Source organism: Rhinoderma darwinii, chromosome 5 (assembly GCF_050947455.1).
Source record: "Rhinoderma darwinii isolate aRhiDar2 chromosome 5, aRhiDar2.hap1, whole genome shotgun sequence".
NCBI classification, from domain to species: domain Eukaryota; kingdom Metazoa; phylum Chordata; class Amphibia; order Anura; family Rhinodermatidae; genus Rhinoderma; species Rhinoderma darwinii.
Window position 1 is genome coordinate 9280456 of NC_134691.1, and position 19052 is coordinate 9299507.

The 19052-nt window shown below is 39.5% G+C and overlaps 1 protein-coding gene across 1 annotated transcript in view; it reads left to right on the forward strand.

Moving 5' to 3' along the window:
• Positions 1 to 19052, forward strand: part of COL22A1 (collagen type XXII alpha 1 chain) — a 229320-nt gene that overhangs the window by 87659 nt on the left and 122609 nt on the right. Inside the window, exons 20-22 of the mRNA XM_075827932.1 lie at positions 321 to 374; positions 8266 to 8319; positions 11650 to 11703. Of these exons, the coding sequence (XP_075684047.1) occupies positions 321 to 374; positions 8266 to 8319; positions 11650 to 11703 (162 nt within the window). The remainder of the gene's footprint in view (positions 1 to 320; positions 375 to 8265; positions 8320 to 11649; positions 11704 to 19052) is intronic.

Consider the following 19052-nt stretch of genomic DNA (forward strand, 5'->3'; position numbering starts at 1 on the left):
ACTATTACATCAACAAATACTATAACTTTTACTACTACTGCTACTAATACTATTATGACAACAGCTACTAACACTGAGACTACTATCATTATTATTACAGCTGCTAGTACTGCTGGTACTTATACTAAAACGACTACTATTACTACAGCTACAAATTCTAAGACTACGACTATTACTATTTCAATAACTACTACTACTTTTACTACTAGTCACACCGCTATTAGTACTACCACAGCTAACACTCGTAGTGCTACTAGTAAACATAGGATAAGAACTACGTAAAAATATATTTAATAACTATTGAAAATTTGTAATTTAAGGGGCCAGAGGGACCCAAAGGCAGCACTGGGCTTCCTGGACTTGAAGGCCAGAGGGTGAGTACAAATGATTGCTATATAACAGTTTAATGCAACTTGCCGCATGTCAAAAAGATATCCCAGTAGAATATAAGATATTTGTGCTATATACAGTATATGTACATACAGTATGTGGAAGATGGGCCATCAGTGTGATCAGTAGTCGCCTATTGTGATAGTGTTGGTGATAGAGGGTGATGACTTCTGTCCACGGGGGCATTTTTGCATTTTCTTAGTTTACCTGTAAAACTACCTTTTCTTCAGATCATTCAGTATAATTTTTGTTTTTAATTTAAGTGAACTTTTTCTTTAATTTATTAGATACTGAACCCTCCTATCTGCAGTTGCCTTAGGGTGACTAATTTTAATTGTACTCCTTGGAATAAACTCAAAGCACAAATGCCGCCCCCCAATACCCTCTGCTTGGTTGTAGTTTTATTTGCATGGCAGACTAAGAAGTTGGCGATGTTCATTTCGATGTTTTCTGGATCGATTAACATCTAGAAAGCCTGATTAGCATGATCCTTGCCTGAGGCTCTGAATCTCCTCTGGGCAAACAGTGAAAAAAGGCAAAAAGGCAAATCGTTTTGGGATATGTTACCTGTTTTGAACAAAAGGAAATAGTTACAGAACAGCTGCAGCCCTTACTTGCTGATCATGTAAAACAACAACACAGGGCAAAAAGTTCCAGAATGATTTGCAGGAATTGAATTCCCTGCAGATTGTCAAATCTTTAGCAGAAAAAAAGAGAGACAAAAACAAAAGGTGGAATACAACAGCCTGGGCTAACAAAGAGTAAATAGGATATTCCAATCCTAGAATGTTATGGCATATCGCTATAATATGCCATAACATTCCTATCATTGGGGGTTCGATCTCGATGACCCCCACAACAATGGTGGATATGTCCCTTTAGCAGATCTCCTGCACAGTGGCACGAGTTGCAACTGCAACACAGCTCTATTCAAGTGAACATCACTCAACTAGCACTAAGGCAGCTTAATTCAGAGAGCCATAGAAGTCCTGGCAGTCAGATGATCACCAATTAGAAAGTGATGGCATACCCTGGGTATATGGCATAGCTTATAGTGGCCAAAATCCCTTTAAATCTAGAGGACTGAAATATGATTCGGTTCGTCTTAGGCTACAAAGCCTCACGTCTGCCTGTTGCCCAACTTTGTTTGACAGGTTAGTCCTTTGACTCAAGGATGGAGAAAAGGTGTCAGGATTTCAACCCAGAAACTCCTCTGTCCCAGGCAGTAGCTCTTCTCATTAAGTCATCTGAAATGTTGGACAGCTCCGCTGAATCTGTCTGGGTTCTCTTGATTCCTGCCTTTTTGGATTCCTTTCCTTGATTACTTGATAGGTCCCAACCTTTTGACTTCCTATATAAGCCTGGACCTTGCACCTACTCCTTGCCAAACTGTTGAGCTTCCTGCCTCTAGTCGGGATCCTCTTGGCCTCTCTACAACCTGTTGCTGCTTATCTGTGTATCAAACTTGGATTGATTCCTGACCACATCTCTGCCTTACTCTACAAGCTATTGCTCCTTATTAGTGTACAGATCTTGGATTGTTTCCTGACCACGCCTCTGCCTCACGCTAGGACCTGATGCCGCTTCTCTGTGTACTGAACTTGGCCTGTTACTGGACTACTCTTACTATGACCACCCTCCTTTGTGATCATTTCAACCACTGGACTCCGAATCTGCTACATACCCAGACAAAAGGAATGATGTGTCTGATTTTGAGTACCTCCCTACATTGTAATATCCCGGTTTCTTGTCTGGCACTATTATATTTACACTCTTGCTGGCACGACAGCATTCCCACTCTGGCTGGCACTATTATAATTAGCCTCTGTCTGGCACTATTAAATTAATACTATGACTGGCACTGTTGTGTTCACTCTATGTCTGGCACTGCCACACTCTGGCTGGCACTATTATAATTACCCTCTGGCTGGCACCATTGTATTCACACTCTGGCTGGCAATATTAAATTAATACTATGACTGGCACTGTTGTGTTCACACCATGTCTGGCACTGCCGCACTCTGGCTGGCACTATTGTACTCACACTCTAGCTGACACTATAGTATTTACACTCTGGCTGGCATTATTATATTTACACTGTGACTGGCATTATTTTACTTACACTCTGGCTCGAACTATTCTATTCACAATGTGACTGGCACTGCCACACTCTGGCTGGCAGTATTTTACTTACACTCTGGCTGGCACTATGGTATTTACACTCTAGCTGGCACTATTGTACTTACAGTCTGGAATGCACAATTATACTGACACTTTGGAAGGCATTATTGTATTTACACCATGACTGGCACTATTGTATTTACACTACGACTGGCACTATTGTATTTACGCTACGACTGGCACTATTGTATTTACACTCTGGCTGGCACTATTGTATTTACACTACGACTGGCACTACTGTATTTACACCATGACTGGCACTATTGTTTTTACACCATGACTGGCACTATTGTATTTACACCATGACTGGCACTATTATATTTACCCTATGACTGGCAGTTTGTATTTACACCATGACTGGCACTATTGTATTTACACCATGACTGGCACTATTGTATTTACACCATGACTGGCACTATTGTATTTACACTACGACTGGCACTATTGTATTTACACTATAGCTGGCACTATTATATTTACACTATAGCTGGCACTATTGTATTTACACTATAGCTGGCACTATTATATTTACACTATAGCTGGCACTATTGTATTTACACTATAGCTGGCACTATTGTATTTACACTATGGCTGGCACTATTGTATTTACACTATATCTGCCACTATTGTATTTACACTATAGCTGGCACTATTGTATTTACACTATAGCTGGCACTATTATATTTACACTATAGCTGGCACTATTATATTTACACTATAGCTGGCACTATTGTATTTACACTATAGCTGGCACTATTGTATTTACACTATAGCTGGCACTATTGTGTTTACACTATAACTGGCACTATTGTATTTACACTATAGCTGGCACTATTATATTTACACTATAGCTGGCACTATTATATTTACACTATAGCTGGCACTATTATATTTACACTATAGCTGGCACTATTGTATTTACACTATTGCTGGCACTATTATATTTACACTATAGCTGGCACTATTATATTTACACTATAGCTGGCACTATTATATTTACACTATAGCTGGCACTATTGTATTTACACTATAGCTGCCACTATTATATTTACACTATAGCTGGCACTATTGTATTTACACTATAGCTGGCACTATAATATTTACACTATAGCTGGCACTATTGTATTTACACTATAGCTGGCACTATTATATTTACACTATAGCTGGCACTATTGTATTTACACTATAGCTGGCACTATTGTATTTACACTATAGCTGGCACTATTATATTTACACTATAGCTGCCACTATTGTATTTACACTATAACTGGCACTATTGTATTTACACTATAGCTGGCACTATTATATTTACACTATAGCTGGCACTATTGTATTTACACTATAGCTGGCACTATTGTATTTACACTATAGCTGGCACTATTGTATTTACACTATAGCTGGCACTATTGTATTTACACTATAGCTGGCACTATTATATTTACACTATAGCTGGCACTATTGTATTTACACTATAGCTGGCACTATTGTATTTACACTATAGCTGGCACTATTGTATTTACACTATAGCTGGCACTATTGTATTTACACTATAGCTGGCACTATTATATTTACACTATAGCTGGCACTATTATATTTACACTATAGCTGGCACTATTATATTTACTCTATAGCTGGCACTATTATATTTACACTATAGCTGGCACTATTGTATTTACACTATAGCTGGCACTATTGTATTTACACTATAGCTGGCACTATTGTATTTACACTATAGCTGGCACTATTGTATTTACACTATAGCTGGCATTATTATATTTACACTATAGCTGGCACTATTGTATTTACACTATAGCTGGCACTATTATATTTACACTATAGCTGGCACTATTGTATTTACACTATAGCTGGCACTATTGTATTTACACTATAGCTGGCACTATTGTATTTACACTATAGCTGGCACTATTATATTTACACTATAGCTGGCACTATTATATTTACACTATAGCTGGCACTATTATATTTACACTATAGCTGCCACTATTGTATTTACACTATAGCTGGCACTATTATATTTACACTATAGCTGGCACTATTGTATTTACACTAAAGCTGGCACTATTATATTTACACTATAGCTGGCACTATTATATTTACACTATAGCTGGCACTATTATATTTACACTATAGCTGGCACTATTATATTTACACTATAGCTGGCACTATTATATTTACACTATAGCTGGCACTATTGTATTTACACTATAGCTGGCACTATTATATTTACACTATAGCTGGCACTATTATATTTACACTATAGCTGGCACTATTGTATTTACACTATAGCTGGCACTATTGTATTTACACTATAGCTGGCACTATTGTATTTACACTATAGCTGGCACTATTATATTTACACTATAGCTGGCACTATTATATTTACACTATAGCTGGCACTATTATATTTACACTATAGCTGGCACTATTATATTTACACTATAGCTGGCACTATTGTATTTACACTATAGCTGGCACTATTATATTTACACTATAGCTGGCACTATTATATTTACACTATAGCTGGCACTATTGTATTTACACTATAGCTGGCACTATTGTATTTACACTATAGCTGGCACTATTGTATTTACACTATAGCTGGCACTATTGTATTTACACTATAGCTGGCACTATTGTATTTACACTATAGCTGGCACTATTGTATTTACACTATAGCTGGCACTATTATATTTACACTATAGCTGGCACTATTATATTTACACTATAGCTGGCACTATTATATTTACACTATAGCTGGCACTATTATATTTACACTATAGCTGGCACTATTGTATTTACACTATAGCTGGCACTATTATATTTACACTATAGCTGGCACTATTATATTTACACTATAGCTGGCACTATTGTATTTACACTATGGCTGGCACTATTGTATTTACACTATAGCTGGCACTATTGTATTTACACTATAGCTGGCACTATTATATTTACACTATAGCTGGCACTATTGTATTTACACTATAGCTGCCACTATTTGTCTTGATATTTGTGCAATCAATGGGCAACATCATTTTATTTCAGTGCTCACTGCTGGTCTTTGGGCACCGGTATATTGAAGGCACCTCCGGCCGATTACCAATGTGTGGTATACAACATCATCTCACATTAAAATGTATTGATTACCGTCTCTTCTTTGTAATTCTACAATAAACCCCGGACATTTTATAACTTAATTACGTCGTGTAGCACCTGAGCCGCAGCAAAAATATCTTTACTAATTAAGACTCTCTCTTATCATATCAAGTCGTCTTCATGGAACGTCCTGCGCTCAAAAGATAAGATAAATGAATATCAATACAGTTATTCAAGTGGAAATGGAATTCAGCCTTTATGGCTTGGAAGTTGTCAGAGTTTTTTTTCTTCTTCCAAGTTTTCTGCGCATTACATATTTTTTTTTGCTGCGGCAGAGCCGGGCAGATCTGGTAATGGGGCATACCATTTCATCCAGCCTTCCTCTGCTTTTTGGCATTGCAGTAATAAATGTCATTACAGGATATATTACCGACCTCCTAATGAGGATTTTTAGCACACATAAAAGGCGAGATGGTATTTTTTTTTCCCAGCTGTACGTTACAAGGAGCCCAGCGACGCCTTAACAACTTCTGTTTGTGTTTATGTTCTAATTGAATTCCCATTAAACGTCAGAGACGGCAGCTTAGTAGAACTTATCTTAATGGAGTTCCTAATGTCGAAATACCCTAATGATTATTCTCGTACGTCATCGAGAGGCTGTTGACTTTGTTTTCAACATAATTTTGGATGAAAAAAAATAAGTTTATGGAAATACTTTGGTACTAGGATTGTTACAGTTCTCACCGGAAAGTGGATCCTTTACCCCATTGGTTTTAAACTTGTTAAACTGAGGTGCGGAGTCTAAGGAATCTCCCCGTTCTGCACCCTGTAGTTTTCCTGATTGGATTCCCAGCTCACAATCCCCAGAGTTGTCACCAATTGGCCCCGGTTGTGCTGCAGTAATGTTAGAAGTGATGCAGAAATCAAAAAGAAGTGAAGCCAGGGATCGTCACTAAGAGAGTGGTCGGGATGTGACAAACCAGTGGAGCAGACAAAGATGTAACCAAAAGATGGACCAGGGTTCGAAACCAGGAGGATAGACTATAAGTGCCAGGTGACAAATCCGAAGAAGCAAGACAAAGGCGAAAACTAGAGGCTAAGGTCAGGGACAGAATTTACAAGGATATCCAGGCATATATTCTTTTTTAAAGCATCCACTCTGGACACCTGATTCAACCTGCATCTGTGTGCAGAGAGTAGACGGCTCTGGGAGTGTTGCGCCGGATCGGGGTGAAGTGAGTAACAAAGATGAAGAAGACTCTTAGCAATCCTCCAAGACAAGGTAGGACTGGCCCACCAGAGGACCCTTCAGTATGCTCGCGCACTGACATGAGTATGAGATTTTGTCATGAACACCAGTAGAGAACAACCTCCTTGTGAACCTGACACTAGAGAGGGTGACTTACTTTTGTGGCCCATTCCTTTCAGGATTATTACATAAATAAATGATTAATCTTCCAGAAGGTGGGCCTCAGAATCATTCCAGGAGGTGGTCACTCAGTCAGACCTTCTACTAAAATAAGACCATTAACTTTTTCAGATATTTCAAAATTCTTCCACTTTTCAATAAAAACTAATTCCAAAACTTGCCGCCTTCTCAGAGACGAGATTTTGTCCTCTGTCAAATCTTGTTTAGTGTGGGAGGTGTTCATTATTGCCGGAATAGTCCTCAGTTTTGGAGAAATAACGAAACAAGGGTTTGGTTATTTGCTACTTTTCGGCTAGATGTAATTCAGGGAAGACATAGATAGCCTATGTAGGCCCATGGACAAGAACGGTGTGTGGGCCACTTGCCCTCTAACAGATAACTTGCCAAAGACGAAGTGTTCTTCATGGGATACCTGGCACGTGGAACTCTAGCAGATCCATCACCCATATGCCAATTTTCCTGGTGCCTCAGAGTTGTTTCCCATAAGAATCAGTATGAGCAGTTGGTAATAACCAGCAAAAACAATGGTACAACCAAGTGTCTGGGCAGCCCATGTTTTGTGATCCATGAGTTGGTCCAAATTAGGAACTTCTCCTACTGTACGGTTTCTTAAAAAGCTACTAGAGCCTGGTGAAAGGAGTAGACCAGTACTTTAAATGATGTGAGATAGTTGGTGGCCGTGTTACAGATTGTGCATTGGGGCCCAAGTTTTGCCATTGCTCTTATGGCCTATAATGGGCCAAGTGACCTCAGGGCCAGTAAATTTCTGGTAGAACTGGCAGTCCTTCTGCCTAGTAACTTTGAGATATATCCACCACCATCTCTTCATTAGGGCTATTTTAGGTGCCCTAAAAATAAAAGGGTCTTTCTGGTGACAGATACCTTCTTAGTCTAGTCTGGGACACCTCAAGAAACAAGCTAGAAAAGTGACAACTGCTGCTCTGGTGGTGTCGTCTCCTCTTATGGACTGAGGTGAGATGTTCTCAGACTTCATAACGATGAAAAATACATTTAGAAGGTTTCACTGATACTTGAGTTATCATCGCATCCGTGTACAGTATTATTAATATTTGGGTTACGCACTTTTACGCATGCTTACTGCAACCGTTTTACAGATTACAGGGTATGCTCTCATTTATTTTTCACAGGGAGAAAAAGGAGAGGAAGGTTTAGCTGGTGTAGACGGCATCCAGGGGCCTGAGGTAAGTGAAGAGCCACAGCCATAGGTAAAAGTATAAGTAAGAGATATGTCTGCTTAATTAAAGGATCCTTGTAAATGTGCACAAAACTCCTGGTCCCCCAAAAAATCAGTCCAGATTCATATAGTAAATAGAAGACAGGAAGGAGGGGTGTGCAGCTGCAGTTTCTCCTTCTTTGTGTCTATGAGACTGCATGCTGTGAGAGGGGAGGAGGAGCAGACGTGAGAGACACCTAATTAATTCAGAATTCAGAGCACAATACTAGCATCTCACCAGTAGGAGATCACCCTCTCAACAATTTCAAAAACCATGAAGAGCAGAAGTGAGTTTCATGTCCTACGCCTCGATTGTTTGCCCAGTCGGTCTATATCATATCTATCTATCTATCTATCTATCTATCTATCTATCTATCTATCTATCTATCTATCTATCTATCTATCTATCTATCTATCTATCTATCTATCTATCTATCTATCTATCTATCTATCTATCTATCCATCCATCTATCTCATATCTATCTCATATCTATCTCATATCTATCTATCCTTCATGAATCAGTATTATTTATTTATTGAAATCCATAAATTGCGCCCGCACCACCTCACTGGCAATGGTTTACTAGTCGTCCACTTACTCTGCCTACACCTGAAGGATGGAAAAAGACCCAAAAACACAAGTTATCTTGGAAGACTTTAAATTCCTTCTTTAGGCCCCATGCACACGACCGTAAAAAAACCTCAGTTTTTGTGGACCGCAAATGCGGTCCGCAAAAACGGACCCATTCACTTACATTGAACGCGGACACCTTTCCGTATCGCTACAGATGAGTGTCCGTGCCGCAGAACTGTGCCGGGAATCATGGATCACGTCCGTTTTTGGTCCGCAATAGAAGTCTATGGGGAAGCCAAAATTGCAGATGCCTACGGTGGTGCGTCCACAAACACGGATAGCCATCCGCAAATATAGAAGTGTTGGTAAGCAACACAAAGGAGATTTCCCATTAACCAGGCCTCTTATTTTGCGGATCCGTATATACGGATGCACTACGGACCGTATTTGCGTATACCATCCTGCAGAAATGGGTACGTTGCTGATGACTATAAAGCAATACCGAACTGTATTTACGGTCAGTATTTGCGGATACGGTCGTGTGCATGAAGTCTTGTCCATGTTCTCCCTCTAGTGTTAAAAAATAAAATGACATCTTTTCCAATTCTTACCTTACCAATATTGAAAGGGTGAATCCAGCCTCAATACTTTTGTTCCTTTTCTCTACATAGGTGATAAACGCTAGATAGGTGGGTGTCCGCCTGCCGGGACCCCTACGATTATCAGAGCCCGGCTGCCGCTTCATTCAAACTCCTCCTAGCTGCCGTCTTGCGGCTGGATGAACAGCGGAATAGAGACCCTCGTTCTAGTGATTGATTGTGGTCCCAGCAGGCAGACCCCCACGATCTACCATTTTTCACTCTCTAGTGGATAGGTGAAAAATGCTTTAAGTTGGAATACCCCTTTAAGTGTTTGTTTTTCTCCCAGAATCAGACTTTTATTTTATTTTTTTGAAGGATTCAATCTTGATTTGGGATTATTTAATTTTAGTTTTGCTACGAGACAAAAGACAATTCTGCAATATTAGTGTTTCATTAGTAAAACTTTTTTCTGCCGTTACAATATACTGCTATTACATTGTATCCCTGCAGTGTAAAGTATCATGACACAATGCACTAGACCAGTGTTCTCCAACCTGTGGAACCCAGCATGCTGGGAGTTGTAGTTTCACGAGAGCCTCTGGTTGGAGACCTCTGCACTAGACAATGGACAGAAATGGACCCGGCATTGTTCACCCAGATGGAGCTCTTTATTTTTTTTTGTTTTTCAGTATCAGAGACAAACCTTCCAAAGAGGCAGACAATGTAAGGGCATGCCCAGACGTGGCGGAGTTCTTCCGCCACTGTCCGCATCAATGCCGCATATAATCTGCATTGCCGATTCTGTTGCGGCTTTGCCTAAAATGGGCATTAAATTGATGCGGACTAGCCGTTGCTTATTGAGGTGAAAGTACTTCCCTTCTCTCTATCAGTGCAGGATAGAGAGAAGGGACAGCACTTTCCCTAGTAAAAGTAAAAGAATTTCATACTTACCGGCCGTTGTCTTGGTGACGCGTCCCTCTCTTGACATCCAGTCCGACCTCCCTGGATGACGCGGCAGTCCATGTGACCGCTGCAGCCTGTTTTTGGCCTGTGATTGGCTGCAGCCTGTGATTGGCCTGTGATTGGCTGCAGCCGTCACTTAGACTGAAACGTCATCCTGGGAAGCCGGACTGGAGACAGAAGCAGGGAGTTCTCGGTAAGTATGAACTTCTATTTTTTTTACAGGTTGCTGTATATTGGGATCGGTAGTCACTGTCCAGCGTGCAAAAACAGTTACTGCCCATCGCTTAACTCTTTCAGCACCCTGGACAGTGACTATTTACTGACGTCGCCTAGCAACGCTCCCGTAATTACGGGTGCACACACGTAGTCATCCGTAATTACGGGAGCCCCATTGACTTCCTCAGTCTGGCTGTAGACCTAGAAATACATAGGTCCAGCCAGAATGAAGAAATGTCATGTTAGTAAAACCAATACGCTCCGCAGCACACATAACATGTACATGACATCCGCGGACTTCATTGCGGAATTTTGACTCTCCATTGAAGTGAATGGAGAAATTCCGCAATGAGTCCGCAACAAGTCCACTACACGTCCGCACCGCAGCCTATGCTCCGCAGCGGAATTCCAGAGCAGTTCCGCCACGTCTGGTCATGCCCTAACTGCTATGGGACCTGGCACTGAACACACAATCATAGCATTTGCCTGCAGTCACCACTAGGGGTCGCTTAGTATTAAGTAATTTCTACAGCTCCAGATTGTCCAGGATTAGAAAAACTTGTCTGCTTTCTTCCAAAAACAGCGCCAGACCTGTTCACAGGTAGTGTTTGGTACTGTAGCTCAGACCCATCCACTTCAATGGAGCGGAGATGCAATATCAGACACAACCCATGAACAGGTGTGGCGCTGTTTCTAGAAGAAAGCAGCCATGTTTTTCTAATTCTGGACAACTCAGTACTGACTTTATAAATCCATATCTGCAGAGTGTTTCCTCCAGATAATAAGCAACTGACAGCAGTTTTGGTATGGTCTATCCATGGGATGCTCTAGATATTACAACCTTCGATTAACTGATACATCAACGTATGGTACATCTGGACTCATGGGCAAATGAATATAATAATAATCCAGAATATAATATAGGTCTAGAAACTGTATGACCTAATACCTGCTTTTATTTCAGGGACCCCCTGGACCACCAGGAGCTGCTGGACCTTTGGGACCTCCAGGCCTCCAGGTAAGAACATACTCTGTTATGTTGACTGAGATTCTCATTACACAACAGCCAACAGAAGATGATTTTTTCAGGGTTGAATCAAGAATTTGTTTTTTAACCCACACTCACTACAATGAGAGACTGGCACGTCTGTAGAACCTCTGCTCTGCCAAGACCTAAAGCTTTCTCGCCTCTCTATGTAAAAAAATCTCATATCTCCCACATTTTCCCATTTTTATAAGAAATGCTCAATAGCGCCCCCTATACAATAAATTATTAGGCAGGAATATCAGGTCGTATGTATCTTTTGTGTCCAAGAAAACCACCAATCACCACAGTGGTATCGCCATGTCAAAGGCACCTCAAGGACTCTCTAGTATGAGAACCCCAACAAAAATCTCATATCTCAGCCCCCTGCACCTCTGTGATGTCGTTTACTATATTAAATACAACTTGTTTCAAGTGAATACTATTTAAGGGTTATTCCAATCACAGAAAGTGATGGCATACGGCTGATTAGTTGTTTTCCAGCCGTCACGAATCCCATGATCCCAAGAAAGAAGAGGGTGCAGTGCTAATTTCGAACTGTGCCCCATCTCTGATTTCTCCTGCACAGTGGCGCACTCGGACACCCGTTGGGCAGGGAACTGCAGTATAGCACTATTCAAGGGGCAGGTGGCCAATAGTGTCGTTATGCAGGGAAAAACTTTCTCAAGATCTTGAAGTTTTCCGGCAGTCGGACCCTCACCGATCAGAAAGTGAGAGCAGGTCCCAGCGATACGCCATCACTTTCTATAATAGGAGAAATTATTTAACCATAGTAAAGAAAGCAACAAAATAAACCCATGTTGGTTCGCTGGGCTGTTAATTTGCTATATTTGCCCCCAAAAAAGTCAATATTCAATTAACTGTTGTCACATGATGAGAGCATAACAATTCTGTGACATCACAGCTGATGAAATCACCACAGAGAAAATGAAGACTCCCCATTGTCTCACTGAGGATGTCTGCATCTCTTCTATAAAGATAGCGACAATGAGGACAATTGAATGCCAATCAGCTTAAATTTTTCAATTATCTTTCTAACATTTAAAAGCTAATGACAATAATCTCTATGAATAGTTCATTTAGCAAAGACCAACTTGGATGTGTACCAGAAAATTATTGGTTGTTATGTGCAGAGTTTTTGCATAAATTTAGAAATCAATACAGCAATTTCCTCAGCTTTTCTTCTGCATCACTTAACAGCGTTACCATTTTCCATGTGTTTCAAGAAAAGTATCCTGTATCTGATAACTGGGATAAAAAAAATACACACTAGTTAAAAACTGAGAGATATATAAAATATGTAAATAAAAATGCCCCACACACTCACCTACAAATTGTATAGAGAATATATTACAATAATATAACTACTATAATACTGCCCCTACATACAAGAATATAACTACTATAATACTACCCCCTATATACAAGAATATAACTACTATAATACTGCCCCTACATACAAGAATATAACTACTATAATACTGCCCCTATATACAAGAATATAACTACTATAATACTGCCCCCTGTATACAAGAATATAACTACTATAATACTGCCTCCTATATACAAGAATATAACTACTATAATACTGCTCCTATATACAAGAATATAACTACTATAATACTGCCTCCTATATACAAGAATATAACTACTATAATACTGCTCCTATATACAAGAATATAACTACTATAATACTGCCTCCTATATACAAGAATATAACTACTATAATACTGCTCCTATATACAAGAATATAACTACTATATTACTGCTCCTATATACAAGAATATAACTACTATAATACTGCCTCCTATATACAAGAATATAACTAATATAATACTGCCCCTACATACAAGAATATAACTACTATAATACTGCTCCTATATACAAGAATATACCTACTATAATACTGCTCCCTATATACAAGAATATAACTACTATAATACTGCCCCCTATATACAAGAATATAACTACTATAATACTGCTCCTATATACAAGAATATAACTACTATAATACTGCCCCCTATATACAAGAATATAACTACTATAATACTGCCCCCTACATACAAGAATATACCTACTATAATACTGCCTCCTATATACAATAATATAACTACTATAATGCTGCCCCCTATATACAAGAATATAACTACTATAATACTGCCCCTACATACAAGAATATAACTACTATAATACTGCCTCCTATATACAATAATATAACTACTATAATACTGCCCCTATATACAATAATATAACTACTATAATACTGCCCCCTATATATAAGAATATAACTACTATAATACTGCCCCCTATATACAAGAATATAACTACTATAATACTGCCCCTATATACAAGAATATAACTACTATAATACTGCCCCCTATATACAAGAATATAACTACTATAATACTGCTCCTATATACAAGAATATATCTACTATAATACTGCCCTATATACAAGAATATAACTACTATAACACTGCTCCTATATACAAGAATATAACTACTATAATACTGATCCTATATACAAGAATATAACTACTATAATACTGCCCCCTATATACAAGAATATAACTACTATAATACTGCCCCCTATATACAAGAAAATATCAACTATTTTTCATGATATTATTCTAGACAGTATTACAGGAGAGTTCTTCTTTATTGGTGACCAGGCAGCATGGCGCACACCACAGATGGTACACGGTCACCACATTTATGACATATTGTGAACCTCTATGATATAAACGGAGTTCGGGCTGGAAGTCTCTATACCTCAGCTGAGAGTTTCACTGTCCCACTAGATGTGGTGACTGCAGGGACACAGCAGGGACATTACTCTGTAGATAAGTCTCTTGTATAAAGAGGACATTGGTTTTGTCGTCAGACAGACGCTGGAATATCGCCCGCCGCCTGCTCCTATTCTTCACACTGTTCACATTGATGGAGGTGATTTTCAGCCTCATCCGGGTTACATATCTTTCCTACTTTTTTTTTTTCTTCTTCCACTGCTATGTCCCGTTACACCCCATCTTTTGGTGGACATTGGGGCGTCAACAGCTTCTTCCTGAGGTTCGTTGTGGGATGTGTGAGGAGACTTGCTCCATCTCTGCTTCTTCTTCCTGTTCATCTTCCCCCAGCTCACAGTAACGTCCTCCAGTTATCGCCAGCACTGGAGACTCCGGTGATTTCTTTGCTGCAGTGATTTTTTTCCTAGGACAATCGACTAATTTACTTTCTCTTTTAACCGTCCGAAATCCCTCCTCATCCATACTGGATCAGCTGGTTCTTTAGTGAGTGCTGCGGCTGGATCAGCTGGTTCTTTACTGGTCGCTGCAGCTGGATCAGCTGGTTCTTTACTGGTCACTGCGGCTGGATCAGCTGGTTCTGTACTGGTCACTGCGGCTGGATCAGCTGGTTCTTTACTGGTCACGGCGGCTGGATCAGCTGGTTCCTTACTGGTGTCGGGCAGATGTTTAGATGTTTTGGTGACAGAGTGACTGGATATTTTACTTTTAGCATGACCTCTATTTTCAGTGGCTGGTGACACTTGTGCAGCATCCACAGATGGGACATTCGTCTCTGGAGCAGGGTCTCTGGTACTTCGGCTCACATCATCGTTGGGACTTCCAGGCTCTGGGGTTGAATCTACACATATGGAGACATCCTCCTGGTCTTCCTCCATGGCTTCTTTAAAGGTCTCCTCCTTATTATGTTCTGCATGTGGACACTCCCGGAATGTATGACCAGGTCCTAAGCACAGGTTACAGATGACAGGTCCTGTACAATCATCCTTCACATGCCCAAACTGACCACATAGTGAGCACTTAATACGGGAACAGTTGAACGCCAGGTGTCTGCCCCCACATCTATGGCACAGTCGCGGTTGACCAGGGTAGTAACATACGCCTCTCTCCGAGCCCAGGTAGAAGGAGTGCGGCAGATGTCTGGTCACGCCATTCTCCTGAACCAGCTGGATCTTGACAGAATATCCTCCATTCCAGATCTCCTCCTCATCATAGATCTTTGTTGGCAGTCTCTTTACCTCACAATATCTGCCCAACCAGTGCTGCAAATCTGCCAGAGCCACCACCTCAGACTGGAACAGGACGGTGGCGGTGACTCCCTGGGGTTTAGTCAGCTGGATGACATGTAGATGCTCCCACATCGCGTGCTCCTTTGTATCATTATAAATACTCCAGAACAAGTCTAGACTATATTGCAGCTTGAAACTGATGTCATAATTCCTGCTGGAGGGAACGTGGATCAGAGCGAACACCTCAGAATCTTTAAACTTCATAAACTCCTTCAACAAAACTTTCCCAATGTAGAGTCTGGAGGGGATGTTTTCCTCTGGTCCTGAGTACCTGATTCTGACCGCGTTCCTCCTCTGAGGTGTGGGGTTAGTCGGTCTTGTGACGCTGGAGAACAGTCTCCTGTACTGAGGTCTGTCAGCAGGTGGGTCAGGACTGGACCTCTCCTCAGCTGATTGTACTGCAGATCCTCCTGTGTCTGCTCCTGATCGCTGTGTAACCTGCACTCCATTCACTGACACTGCGAGCGGCTGAACCTCCAGAACAGGGTCTGCAATGTCCGCCTCAGCCTGTGCCGCTGGTTCATCAGATATCAGACTGTCAATCACCGCGCTGAGCGAGGTCTCACTTATAATATCAGGACATGAGGCACTTTCTTGCTCACTCCCAGGAGTGCCACTCGCATTCACTTCATCAGTACTGCACATAGAGTCTACTGCAGTTAACCCCTCGTCAGCTGGCACACATTTCTCTGCAGCTTTAGCAGCATTTGTGTTGGCTGATTGCACAGACCCCACACATGATGAGAGATGTGATCCTCCAGCCACTGCACACTCATATCTTCCAGGGTTTCCCTGCTCCACAATATTATACACAGTCTTATAGTCAGTGTCCTTTTTTGCAATGATATTTTTTCTCTTCACAGTTTGGGCTCTGGTCTCCCTTTTGTTCTCAATTGCCCAGTTCTTTATTTTGGGTACTGTGCATGATTCTTTCTGCAATCTCTCCTTCAATATCACCAGCTCACGTGTTCAAACATCCAGACACTCACATTTCATCAGCTTTGCCTTTGGATCAGTCTCTTGGTTAATTTCAGTTCTCAATTTGCGAACTTGCATTTCCATTTTAAAGATATTTTTCTTTGTCATTTTTGTGCACAATTCACCAACATCATGAGATTCAGTTGACTCACCAGCCACCATTTCCAGATCATCACCTCCACCATCACCATGCTGCAGGCCAAACTCCAGACTCTGGGCTTTCCCAGGATCATCAGCCCAGGACCCCTCCCCTCCACCTGGGTCAGAAGCCATGCATAGTCCTAACAGGGAGCTCACAAGCACACGTCTATCCTCTCCTATGGACAAGAATATAACTACTATAATACTGCCCCCTATATACAAGAATATAACTACTATAATATTGCTCCTATATACAGGAATATAACTACTATAATACTGCCCCCTATATACAAGATTATAACTACTATAATACTGCCCCCTATATACAAGAATATAACTACTAGAATACTGCCCCTATATACAAGAATATAACTACTTTAATACTGCTCCAATATACAAGAATATAACTACTATAATACTGCTCCTATATACAAGAATATAACTACTATAATACTGCCCCCTATATACAAGAAAATAACTACTATAATACTGCTCCCTATATACAAGAATATAACTACTATAATACTGCCCCTATATACAAGAATATAACTACTATAATACTTCCCCCTATATACAAGAATATAACTACTATAATACTGCCCCTATATACAAGAATATAACTACTATAATACTGCTGCTATATACAAGAATATAACTACTGTAATACTGCTCCTATATACAAGAATATAACTACTATAATACTGCCCCCTATATACAAGAAAATAACTACTATAATATTGCCCCTATATACAAGAATATAACTACTATAATACTTCCCCCTATATACAAGAATATAACTACCATAATACTGCTCCCTATATACAAGCATATAACTACTATAATACTGTCCCTATATACAAGAATATAACTACTATAATACTGCTCCTATATACAAGAATATAACTACTATAATACTGCTCCTATATACAAGAATATAACTACTATAATACTGCTCCTATATACAAGAATATAACTACTATAATACTGCTCCTATATACAAGAATATAACTACTATAATACTGCCCCCTATATACTAGAATATAACTACTATAATACTGCCTTCTATATACAAGAACATAACTACTATAATACTGCCCCCTATATACAAGAATATACCTACTATAATACTGCCCCCTATATACAAGAATATACCTACTATAATACTGCTCCTATATACAAGAATGTAACTACTATAATACTGCCCCTATATACTAGAATATATCTACTATAATACTGCTCCCCTATATAGAAGAATATAACGACTATAATACTACCCCTACATACAAGGATATAACTACTATAATACTGCCCCCTATATACAAGAATATAACTACTATAATACTGCTCCCTATATACAAGAATATAACTACGATAATACTGCCTCTATATACAAGAATATAACTACTATAATACTGCCCCTATATACAAGAATATAACTACTATAATACTGCCCCTATATACAAGAATATAACTACTATAATACTGCTCCTATATACAAGAATATAACTAGTATAATATTGTTCCTATATACAAGAATATAACTACTATAATACTGCCTCCTATATACAAGAATATAACTACTATAATACTGCTCCTATATACAAGATAATAACTACTATAATACTGCCTCCTATATACAAGAATATAACTACTATAATACTGCCTCCTATATACAAGAACATAACTACTATAATACTGCTCCTATATACAAGAATATAACTACTATAATACTGCCCCTATATACAAGAATATAACTACTATAATACTGCCCCTATATACAAGAATATGGCTACTATAATACTACCCCCTATATACAAGAATATAACTACTATAATACTGCCCCTATATACAAGAATACGGCTACTATAATACTGCCCCTATATACAAGAATATAACTACTATAATACTGCCCCTATATACAAGAATATAACTACTATAATACTGCCCCTATATACAAGAATACGGCTACTATAATACTGCCCCCTATGTATAGAAATGTAACTGTTATAATACTGCCCCTATATACAAGAATATAACTACTATAATACTGCCCCTATATACAAGAATATAACTACTATAATACTGCCCCTATATACAAGAATACGGCTACT